The sequence below is a fragment of the Bipolaris sorokiniana genome, assembly GCF_000338995.1.
Source record: "Bipolaris sorokiniana ND90Pr unplaced genomic scaffold COCSAscaffold_5, whole genome shotgun sequence".
Taxonomy (NCBI): Eukaryota; Fungi; Ascomycota; class Dothideomycetes; order Pleosporales; family Pleosporaceae; genus Bipolaris; species Bipolaris sorokiniana.
In genome coordinates, this window is record NW_006911899.1 from 1,923,758 (window position 1) to 1,935,189 (window position 11,432).

Genomic DNA, 11,432 nt, shown 5'->3' on the forward strand with positions numbered 1-11,432 from the left:
TTCTGGAAAGCAATGGCCTTGCTGCAGTTCGGTACCACTCTAGTCTTTGGTGTACCCCCCTTATGGAACAATGAAAACCAGCCTGACCCGCGATTGAGAAAGATGCAGGCCATCTTGGGTAAGTGTTTTGACTTTCGTCATTATTTCGTACATGTTCATTCACCCCTCGAAATATTACATGACTTAGCTTGGTGTTCATCCTGCAACCATCTCTTTCAATGCTAATCGCACCATTTCCACTCACGTCTATTTCTTTCTCTGTTTATCTTTGTAGTTTTTTTCCGGGTTCCTAACACATGTTTGCTTCTTATTTTGCATCTTCATTATAATCCTTTCCAGTCATGTAACTTTACGACACCTCAAAGGGCATATGTTCAATTGGCATTCCAATTCCTCACTCTCCCAATTTCTCTTCTATGATACTACCAATATCCAACCAGCATCTAACAATCCCACTCAGTCGGCGTCCTTGGCACCATCCCTACCTTAACCCTCGCGTACCTCACCGCCCCCTTCGTCCACCAAATCTTCCTTCAAATCCCCGAACACGCTCGGCGCTCCCGCCATGATCTCCTCCGCTTCGCCAGCACCTTGCGTAAGAACCCCCTTGCGACCGCAAACAACAAACTCGAATTCGTCACGCTCCGCATCTTCCCCTTCCGCAAACACACCACCGCTTTCCTACATGAGTTGCGCGCTCTACCGCAGCGCCGGTTTCGCCTTGCCAATATCGAGTTGCCCAAGACAGATGCATGGGCGCAGAGGCAAAGGGAGAAGGGCATTCTGAAGAGGGTTCTGGATGTAATTAACGAACCGAGGTTCAAGTTTTATGTCAAGGAAGGTAGGTTGTATACGATGAAGACCAAGGTTCCAGGCGTGTGGGAGGAAGTGGCGGAGAGGATTCGGGATCAGACGGTTGCAGAAATGGAAGAGCAGGAGAGGAAGAGCAGGGATGGCGCGGTTGCGGTGGCAAGGAAACCTGTTGTGCTTGCGAAGAGGGTGAGTAAGCCTGTTCTCAAGGTTGATGAGAGAATCAAGAGACAAACGACAAGGAGCTTGCGCAAGTAGATTTTGAAACTTCTACCATGATGATGAGTTGGGCAGCTCCCATGCCTAAAGCACGAGATATAAACTGTAGCTAAACATTAGCAACAGTATGGAAGATGATACACACATGCAGGCTATGACTACGCAATCGCTTTGCACGATTACATAGAGCGTTCTTTCACTACAATCTCATTTATCCTGACACTGAAATCTATGCCGACTCATGAAATGCCGGCTTATTCTTCTCAAGCGTGTCGTTGTAGGTTGGCAATTCCTTTGCTATCGATGCACCCGAGCCAGCATTCTGATCCACCAGACCACAGCGCTCTCGTAGCTCCGCAAGCCCAACCTCACGATAGACATCGTTCCAACGCTCCTTTTCGCGCTGAGCAGTGCCGACAAAGCCAAAGAGATGGTCCATCTCCTCCTATAGCGGTGATTAACATTGTATTTGGTTGAATGATTCGGGTTCCCAACTTACAAGTGACAACTCCTTTGTCTTCAGGAAAAAGAAGAAGATAAAAGCAGCACCCACGGCAGTGAAAATACCAAAGAAGATATAAGTGCCATAACGCAGGTGCGTAAGCATGTCTGGTGTCACTTGGCCAACAATAAAGTTATTAATCCTACAATGACGTCAGTATCTCGAGCCATGAAGATCGCTCATCGAACGCCGACTACACTCACCAGTTGGAAGAAGCGCCAAGAGCGATACCGTATGGACGATTTGCCAGAGGCCATATCTCTGCCATGACGATCCACGAGGAGGGACCCCACGAGTAACCAAAGAAGACGACGAATAGCCAGACCATTGCGCATGCCGCCCACCCGGCACCTTGGTGGTGTGGCCAGTCGTCTTCGAACCCGGCTGCAATGCCAGAAACGATGAAGTGGCAAGCAGCAATACCGATAACTCCACTGATAAGCACTGGTTTGCGGCCAAGCGTGTCAGCATACAAGACTGCCGGGACTGTTGATTCATTAGCATCAAGTATTAGGTTTGGGATATGTATGGATCTTGAAGTTACTAGTCGCTAGAAACATGGCGATGCCAACAACACCAGTAACCAGTGAACTAACAGAGTTGCTCGACAACCCCAGATCACCGAATATTGTCGGTGCATACTACAAGATTGCATTGATTCCTGTCCGTTGTTGGAATAGCATGGTAAGCACTGATATGATGACGCGCTTGAACATGCCTTTTATCGTAAATAGGCTGCCAATCGCCACGAACTGAAGTTTGAAAATTGACACAGCACTCATATCTTGAAGGTGGGGGAAGTTTTCTGCGAGCGACTTCTTCTCAAACAAGCTCTGAGCGCGGATCTCGGCGTACTCGAGCTCAACGAGCTCATCGTCCTGGGAAAGTTCGCGTAGTTGAGCGAGTACACGGCGGGCCTCGTCTTCGCGATTGTTGTGGACGAGCCAATGTGGCGAGAAAGGCATGAACAACATGCCGACACCGAGAAGGGCGGCGGGAGCTAGCTGCAACGCAAGAGGGATGAGCCATGCAGAATCCTTTTGTCCGGCCCCGGTTCCGCCAATGTGGTTGGTACCATAGTCGATCCAGAAACAGACCATGATTCCAAGTGTGATACTCAATTGCTGAAGTCTAACAAGCGCACCGTGTACCTCTGGCGGCGCCAGCTCCGCGTTATACATCGGCACAATCATCGACAAAGAACCGACGCCCATATCCGTAACAAAGCGACCACCCAGGACAGCGCTATGTCCGATTCCTGTGATAGCCGTGCATTTTACGATAACACCGACGATGAATATGTCGACTTTGATCAGAATGGCCCATTTCTGTGACAGTATCTCAACCAGGAAGCCAGAATGCATGGTTCCGAACTAAGCGCCGAGTTCGAGGATGGAAACGAGACAGCCTTGTTTAGAAGAGTTGCATTCCAGCGTCTATGGATCTTCGATTTAGTCGCCCATATCTGGTAATCGTTAGGGTTGACAGTAATGACTTGACATTTGTCGTAAGCTACTCATGCCTCTTGAAGGAGTTCATGGTAAGAACACCAGAAAAGACACCCTGATTGTATCCATATAGCGAACCTCCCAAGCAAACAAAGCATGCAATACCGAACACCTTTGCGTCCTTGACTAGGGCCATGGAGTTCGCAGGATCAATCAGTCCTTCCGTAGTCGATCTCAAGTCCTGAAATGTGGAAACCCAGTGACAAGGCCATCGTGGGGAACCAATACTACATATGCAATCTGAATTTGCCTCACGGACACCGCATATCCAACTCGACTTCTGCCAAATGTTTCATGACGGGTAAACAAGACGGTTAAGCTCAGTGACACCGATACTTAAGTTTCGCTGTGGGGGCAATACAAGCGTCGGGGTTACCGGAAATCAGCGGCAGGTGCTTGTCTCGTGCGAGATTGAGACGACCTAAAACCAGTGGAGAGGACACGTAACATTGGATCAGAACGTGGAGAGTGAGTATAATGGCGGGTTGCCTCCAGTGGGGCCCCATTGTTTGATAAGCGGACGTGTATGAATTGGTGATTTTGTGCCCTGGACCGTATATTGTTCAAAGTTCGCCATTCAACGTCTCATCAAGTTGATTTTTCTGACTTGCTATCAAATCTTCAAAATTTCGGGGAAAGACAAGCTTTGAGGCTCAACTGCAGGAACCAAGCTTTTGCAAGCACAAGCAAGATGGCGCAGGGATAGATTGGAAAACGTTCATCGGCCGCTCCGCAGGTCTCCATGTCCCCGTCGTCTCTGACTAGCAAGGCGTCTGTGTGGAGTCTCCAACGCGGGTTTGTAGTGCAACTTTTGCATTCTGCCTAAATACCAGAATGCCATGGTTTTCGCAAGGAGTAAAGGGCTGGGTTCCTGGCGTGCTGTGGCAAGGTCGGGGAGCATGCGGCTGTGTATGTCGAGAGTGATTTTTCATTCACGGTTCAGCTCAAAGTCCATTCTGCTTGAGTTCTTTGGTCCATGAGTGAGGAATTTGTGGATGAATAAGGCGTCGTTCAATCTCAGCCAATCAGTGTGGGTTCATACTGATGTTGTGCTGATCGAAGTACGTGTAGCATGGTTTTCTCAATCGTTTTCATTTTCTTGTTTCACTGCCTCTGAAGTCAAGCGGCTACAATTACCTTAAATTTACAAAACCTTACAATAACAATATTAAGATATATTCTTGGACGTTAACGAACTAAAAGCCAAAGAATCAGGCCTGTCGTTGTTATTAGAGAAGAAAGGCGTTGAAACAATTGATCATTGTGATTTCCCAATAATGTCCATCCCTAGGGCCCGAGACGCCCTCTGAGGCGAGACAGTTTTGCACTCTAGAAGTTCAGTCCATCCTCCTTATAATTTTACAACACTGTTGTTCATATATACAAATCTACAGTATTCCTCCTTTAAGAAAAATATCTCTGAGTACGATCCCTCCAGTACTAGGTATATAATTGATCCTTTCTTAAAGGCAGTTAATCGTATTAATACTAGTTAACCCCTATCTACTTGCGTATGTTTAACTTTGGTAAATATCCAAAGGTCGCAAGGGGAAGTCTAGGGGTGAGGATAGTGCTCCTAACGTTGAAGGCTATTTTAACGTTACAAGGGTAGATGCTAGGAGGTCCGTTGGACAGAGAAGGGAGACCTAGAAAATCCTCCCGCTAACAGGACACCCTAACTATGTTAGGCTGCTAACACAATTTTGTATTGAATTTTTGCTATATACCTATCCTCGATGTCTAAAATAGATGTAGCGCTTTGTGATGCGCCAGTCCTAGAACATGCCTTTTGTTATCGCAATGCCCCACGACGCCTTCAGGCGATTAGACAGCCTCTGCACTGTAGACCGGAACTAACTATTATAGATAAGGCAAGGCAAGTATCAGTACTATGAATTACTCCTGGTATGCGTAGATCGTACCGTGCATTACCAGGCCACAGCAGCGTCGCTCCTAGTACCCTCCATCATTGCGCGCACGACCGACATTATATAATCAATTTCACTGGCTTCGTCAGCCACAGTGATTACTAAAGCTGTACTTTGGCGCAATATCTAGCTGGAAGGTACACCGGTCGCTACAAGAATGTGATTGGAGCAGTTTGGCCGCTGCTTCGCCTCACGACTGGGAGGGGTCGTCTCGATCTTGCGCGTGCGCGACTTGAGCCCAGTTGCCCCACGGGGACCCCAGGCATTTTGAATACTATACTAAATCGGCATCAACCTTTTTCTGCGCAATCTACGCTGAGGCAAACGAGTTGCCTCAGCTCAGATATCAGCCTTGTCTACTGCCTGCCTCAGCCTCACAACACGCATGCGGGCACTGCCCCGCAGTGCGTTGTTTTGCAGCCTCTACATATCATGCAACCGGTGAACTGCGATGTGACCTTCTATATGACCAAATCACTTCTGGGAAAGCCCACTAGATCTTTCATCTTCCACATCGACATACAATTTGTCGCCTCATACACATCCCTGCATCCGATATCTTGATATTATCTTTTTCCTCAGTCGCCTTACATTATCAAGTCAAAACCACCGCTGAGACGAACCTCCAAGGCATCTAACACCAGCTTGTATCCTACGTTACAAATCGATTTGCTAATGGCCGGATCAGGGACTCTTTGTTAAAGGGTATTGTGCGATGCCGCCAGAGACTTGCAAGCATAAAGACGCGCGGATATGCGACAATATGATGTTCTGTTCTTCATACGGGGTATTCCGTTGCCTTATCGACAGAGCACCCATAGTCTCGCAGTGTGGGCAGGTTCTTCACCCACAGGAGATTTCAACGATTTACCAATACAGAAGCCTTAGTCGCGACCGTGACGAAATTCGGCTTGTTGTTGTTCATTCTGGCGAAGGACAGCATCCTGTCTACTACCACATCATCACAGCTGAGCTCGATTCTGTACTCCAATATATCGCCGTGTCATATACTTGGGCTACAGAAGATGGAGACTGTAGCAAGTCACGGGAAATATATGTGAAGATGGAAAGTACGGTTGGTCAGGTTACGAGACGAGTACAGGTCACTGCTAACTGTGAAAACACACTCCGACAGTTACGAGATAAGTGCCTAGAGCGGATCATGTGGATTGATAGCGTGTGTATCGACCAATCGGATATCTATGAGCGCAATCACCAAGTTGGACTCATGGAGAAAATCTACCAGAATGCCGTCCATGTTGAGGTTTGCATACAATATTTACGTGAGAGTTATCGTGAGACTTTGAAATTGTTCAGACCACAGTTCCAGTGCGGGATTCCGGAATAGGCTCAGGATAATACACACCAGAAAGGCCTACTTGGTTCTGCATGCAAAATGCCTTTGGACGATCTTCTCAAGAATCAAATTTCAGAACCTACACGTAAGGAGATCACCCACAAACTTTTGGAAAATAGTTCCTCGACTATCAACTTGCAGTACGATGGCCTTGATTGGAAGCCATACTTCTCGTACTACACCGAGGAATGCAGTTTGGCGATAGGCAGCGATCAACACCTCTTGGCAGCAACTCACCAAAATATCATAGCCATCACGAAAGAAATCGAAAGCACGAAGACGAAAAATGAAATAAGGGTCATTTTGCCACCGGAATTTGACAAAGACTTGACGCCAGACGAGGCGCGGCAAAAAATGGAGCGCGCCATACGGCTGGCCGCGAGACTACTTCTCATAATAGATATAGGGCCATTGCCCGCTAATGCATATTCTGGGCGATCCCCCTTGCTTTGGAACCAGCGCTCACTGAAAGACTGCATGCAACAATTTTTCGCACCTCCGCCACAGAAGTATTCTAGGGAATTGAAGCTTCAGCCGTTGTTCACGGGGAGAAACCTTGTTCGCATGGCAGGAATAGAAATCGCATGGACGGATAATCTGACCGACCATCTGCTTCTCATTGATGGCGATCAGCGAGTTTGTATCTTCCATCATGCGTCATTTCTCAAGTAGCAACAGGTGTAGGTTCGTGTTCGATCAAACTAGGTACAGGCAACTAGCGGGATGTACAGTCAGCTTCTACCAGATGGGCTGGCACAAGAAACAATCGGCAATCTTGCGCTGCTATTTCCACAATCTGATCCGAAGACGCGACGCTCTGTCTCCGGGGATGTTCAACTCGATCTCCAACTGGTCAAGTGCGGTCAGCTGAGGACTGAAAAACGTGACTATTCAGAGTTTAAGTACTGGCATGAGAGATTAGCCATTCTGAAATAGGCTTTCGATGAATCTCGTCCGGCAACGATTTTGCAGTGGTGGCATGATCGCAGGGATGGCGTCCAGTGGTACATTTTCTGGGTTGCTATTGTAGTTTTGATGCTTACTATCTTTTTTGGCCTAGTCCAAAGTATTGAGGGAGCGATATAGATGTACAAAGCATATCACACATCAAAGAGATAGTGAGACGTCCTACAGTGAAGGGAGCACAATCATTTCAGGAGTCATTTCTCTATTGTCATCCCCGCAGAACAATGGATCAAGATTCATCTTTCTATATTCTCAAGCGATCAGAAAATCCTTTTCTTCTTATTCTACACACGGCAGTCCTTTCACGCACAACAAGTCTCAAACTCAAACCACCATCATTCCACCTTCATGCCAGCCCTACCCTACCCTACCCCACCACCATTCCCTCCAACACTCATTCCGCTCCCACCAACGCCACCTCCATAACTGCCATATCACTCCCGGGCGGCTGCTTCCACGCCCTAAGTTCCAACCTCGGCTCCGTACTCGCAAAAAGGTCCTTCCACTCCTCCAACTCGCGCTCCCTGCTATTAAACAGCTGGGTCATGGTAAGATCGCGCACACGCAAATAGGCATCTTGGAAGCGAAAAAGGGTGCTGGGGAGAGGCAGAATCGATTCCATAACGAGAACGCGGGCGCAGGGATTGCCACTATCACGTAGGGCGACGGCGAGGTGATTGAGGATTTCGCGGGCATGGTGGTCGGGCCAGTTGTGTAAGATTCTGCGGAGGAAATAGATGTCGGGTTTGGGACTGTTGGGTTGGAGTTGCTGGGGCGTAAGGAAGTCGTGGACTGAGAAGTTGATGCGTGAGGCTATAGAGGCGCTGGCGAGATGGAGTAGTTTGGCTTTGCCTTCTTGGACTACCTCGGGGAGATCCTGGACGGTGAAGTGGAGGTCTGGGAAGGTGGAGGCTAGTGCAATGGATGCGTGTGCAGTCGACCCACCAACGTCGACTATGTTTGCTTCGCCCAGGCTGGCCCAGTCGAAGCCATCGACAATGTGCTGGACACTGCCACTTCCGCTTCGTTGCAAACCACGCATGTAACCTGCGAAGGCCTTGGTCATGTCCGGATGAGCTTCCAAGTACTCGAAAAAGGTCGAATCGGTATTGAGGGCCAGACTGAACGCTGTCTCGTGTTTGTCTACCGAGTTGGGCCATCTCGCTGTTGCTTCAGTAAACTGATATGCCACAGGAGCTTGGTAAATCAATATGAAGGAAGCCCAATCTAGAAAAGCACTATCTGATGCGAATGATGCTGATAGTTGGGTGTGTGCAATCTGCGTTGGTGATGGTTCGAAAAAAATGCCATCCGTCATGACCATCCGCACGACTGACTGCAGCCGCCTGACGGGCACATTCGCTTTGACAGCAAGGTCCGTATAGGCAATAGGACTGAGATCATCGGGAACATGATTGAAGATATCAAATCTCACCAGCCACTTCAAGCTAGCGAGACATTGACAGCGGATCTGGTGCTGTTGAAGTAGCTTCGGTGCTGTCAGTAGAGACTTTTGCAACTCCTGTGTTGCTTCAAATAGAGCGTCAGTCGACCCCTCGCCATTGCCACCAGCTTCCAATCTCTCTGCCTCTTCAAGGATCTTTTGTGCAAGCTTCACTAGAGAGCTTGACTTATCCATAATGCCGTTAATTTTACAGGCAAAGGGACGAGAGTGTATTTGATATATGTACCAGAGGGGCGCGGCTTACATATTAGCCTGCCCCACAGCAGAGCATTACGTGTATTACGGTAACCTACGTGGCAAGCGAGCAGCGCACCACACCAACTTTGCTCATCTCTATAGGCATTGATCTTAACAACATTGTAATATAATAAAGAGATCTCAATATAATAGATTAAGTAGTATCTAGAGTATATTTCCTACACGTACGCGCATTATGGCTAGTCTCTCTGCACTTGCTATAGCTTGCTAGAGCCTAGCGGCTAACACCGAATCGCTCTCCTTCTTAACGCTCTTTACAAGCAATTTACTAATTAGCCTTGCGCTAAGTAAGTAGATTGTCTCTATCTCTCTTTATTAGTACTACTTACTTCTGTATCTGCCTCTTCTTATACTGCCTACTGTTAAGGGCGAAGAGGCCTTCGAACGAGTATGCATTGACCTGTATTACAGAAGAAGAAAGATAAAGAAAGTAAAGCTATTGTACGACATTTCTCGCTTTATACTCTTACCTTAGGTTCCTTCGTACGAATAAGGTTTCGTGACTAAGCGGTATGAATAGGACACGTGATACAGTCACGTGTTTCACTCACGGGCGCAGCCCATTACACTATGCTTACTGCATCTATATTACCTTACAAGACCGTGCTCCTCCCGTGCGCCTTAGTGCCCTATTATAGCCTTTCCGTAGATGTATGGGTCTGCCGTTCGACGACATCTATGTTAAACATATCTGCATCCTTAAAGGCTTCGTTGTTAACTTACGATACTTTATCCACAAGATCCAGTGCTTTAATGTCCTTAGCTATAAAAGGTACCGTGTCATTACCTATCCTAGTTAGTATAGGATAGTATCATTAGACTACTTTACAGTACTTTCTTCGTCTGTACATCGTTTCTCTAAGTAAGCAGCCATCGAGAGCCTCTTGCTAAGGACTTTTTACACATTTCTATCAACCCGTTAGACTACTACTAGAGCAGCTGTAAAACTAGTGCGCATAGACCCGCTCAGCCTAACGTGCGTTGTGACGATCGTCACGGTAAGGTCTGCTTTCGCCTAGTCTAGTTAGTTCATGGCATTCTTAAGCTCCCTCTCGTCTCGATCGCTACTAATAAAAGCATGCGTGTACTGTTTAGTCTTGCTTTTCGTTATTTAAGCGGTAAATAAATTAAAATAGCGTTGCATCTTCTTTACTACATCGATAATTTTCTAAATCTGCTTCTCGATTAGAGGTATCTGTAGCTCGGGTTCGTCTTGCATAAGTCACAGTGTGCTAAGTAATCTATCTAGCTAGCTTTAATAGCCATCAAGTCGACCTGATGCGCCGTAAACCTTTGCTCTCGCATCCTGCATCATTTGAATGACGGTAATCGCCTGACCGAGTAGCTGAGAGACAGCAGCTGTGCCGCCAATCACCTCCTAGCATATTCTGTTAGACTTTTGCAGATAGCAAAGATAGACACTCGAATATAACAATCCTAACATATTAGCATAAACGTCTCAGCTCGCTGTAAATACAGGCTATAGAGTGTGTCGTTCTCGTTTGTAGTGTATATATAGCTAAGGCTGAAGGCAGCGTGGCGAAGTTTAGCGCCTGCTTCTCAGCTGTAGACTTGGCAACATGAGCGCATCCACTCGAGCCTCGATAGTTCCCATGTTCTTCGCAGGCCTATTAATGTTCAGCTGCAATTTGAAGAGGTCACTCGTGAAGATTAAAGTCCTGTACTCTCGAAAGAACGACCCGCTTGTACATAGAGGTGCCGGACGGGCCAACGCCGCGGACGGGCCAACGCCGGATTTCTCCCCAACAGTACTATCACAAACTTGAAGCTGTAGAGCTCTACATAAAAGCTATTATCGCGAGAAACTCTAGTATAGTAATCTCGTAGTATTGTTTATTTGATCTATCTACTGATATTTGATTGGCAGCTTGATGGGGCGGCCTGAACGCGAGCGTGGTGATGGTGGTGCAGCTGATCGATTAGCTCGCTGCGCACCACCACTACTACTGCCAACGATAATATTCTTTGATGCTAGCTCAGTAGAGCGCTTGAAGGTAGGCTTCTTTCCCCTTTGTGAGATTTTGATAGCTTTCTGAAGTCGTTTGTGGGCGGCTTGGCGGGCTATCCGGTGGGCAGCTGCTTCAGCTTTCTGCCTCTCACGATCTAGTTTTGCCTGTGCCCGCGCCCGCCGTCGCGCATCTAGTTCTTGAGCTTTGAGTAGCTTTCTCTCCTCTCTAGCTTTAACCGCGATAGCTTTTTGGCGTTGTAACTCCTCATGATCGCGCTGTTTCTGCTCATATTGGCGGCGAGCTTCTCGCACCTTCCGTGGAGACCAGAAAGTAGCTCCACCATGATAATCGTCAGACAGCTCGAGCGTACCAGGCTGGATACGCTCCTTGCGCTGTCTCTCATCGATGAGAGCTGCCCGGAGCTGCTCGTTTTCTCGTTGAAGAAACGC

General features: G+C 47.6%; 5 protein-coding genes across 5 annotated transcripts; 3 read left to right on the forward strand and 2 right to left on the reverse strand.

The window, feature by feature from the left end:
• Window positions 1-12: 12 nt before the first annotated feature.
• COCSADRAFT_86131 (uncharacterized protein) lies at window positions 13-1,068 on the forward strand (the record flags this gene model as incomplete). The annotated part of the gene is made up of 2 exons (XM_007700790.1): window positions 13-118; window positions 461-1,068. The coding sequence occupies 2 exons, from the start codon at window positions 13-15 to the stop codon at window positions 1,066-1,068; spliced, it is 714 nt and encodes a 237-aa protein (XP_007698980.1).
• Window positions 1,069-1,258: 190 nt separating this feature from the next.
• COCSADRAFT_25553 (uncharacterized protein) lies at window positions 1,259-2,895 on the reverse strand (the record flags this gene model as incomplete). Its single annotated transcript, XM_007700087.1, has 5 exons — window positions 1,259-1,474; window positions 1,529-1,673; window positions 1,735-2,017; window positions 2,076-2,172; window positions 2,236-2,895. 5 exons carry the CDS (start codon window positions 2,893-2,895, stop codon window positions 1,259-1,261), a joined length of 1,401 nt encoding a protein of 466 aa, XP_007698277.1.
• A 2,943-nt stretch (window positions 2,896-5,838) lies between these two features.
• Window positions 5,839-6,252, forward strand: COCSADRAFT_49502 (uncharacterized protein; the record flags this gene model as incomplete). Its single annotated transcript, XM_007700261.1, has 1 exon — window positions 5,839-6,252. A coding segment is annotated over one exon (414 nt), but the record flags the coding sequence as incomplete, so codon positions are not given.
• A 111-nt stretch (window positions 6,253-6,363) lies between these two features.
• COCSADRAFT_170402 (uncharacterized protein) lies at window positions 6,364-7,410 on the forward strand (the record flags this gene model as incomplete). Its single annotated transcript, XM_007700791.1, has 3 exons — window positions 6,364-6,992; window positions 7,056-7,176; window positions 7,261-7,410. The coding sequence occupies 3 exons, from the start codon at window positions 6,364-6,366 to the stop codon at window positions 7,408-7,410; spliced, it is 900 nt and encodes a 299-aa protein (XP_007698981.1).
• A 274-nt stretch (window positions 7,411-7,684) lies between these two features.
• Window positions 7,685-11,414, reverse strand: COCSADRAFT_159555 (uncharacterized protein; the record flags this gene model as incomplete). Its single annotated transcript, XM_007700792.1, has 2 exons — window positions 7,685-8,907; window positions 10,970-11,414. Coding segments are annotated over 2 exons (1,668 nt in total), but the record flags the coding sequence as incomplete, so codon positions are not given.
• Window positions 11,415-11,432: the final 18 nt, after the last annotated feature.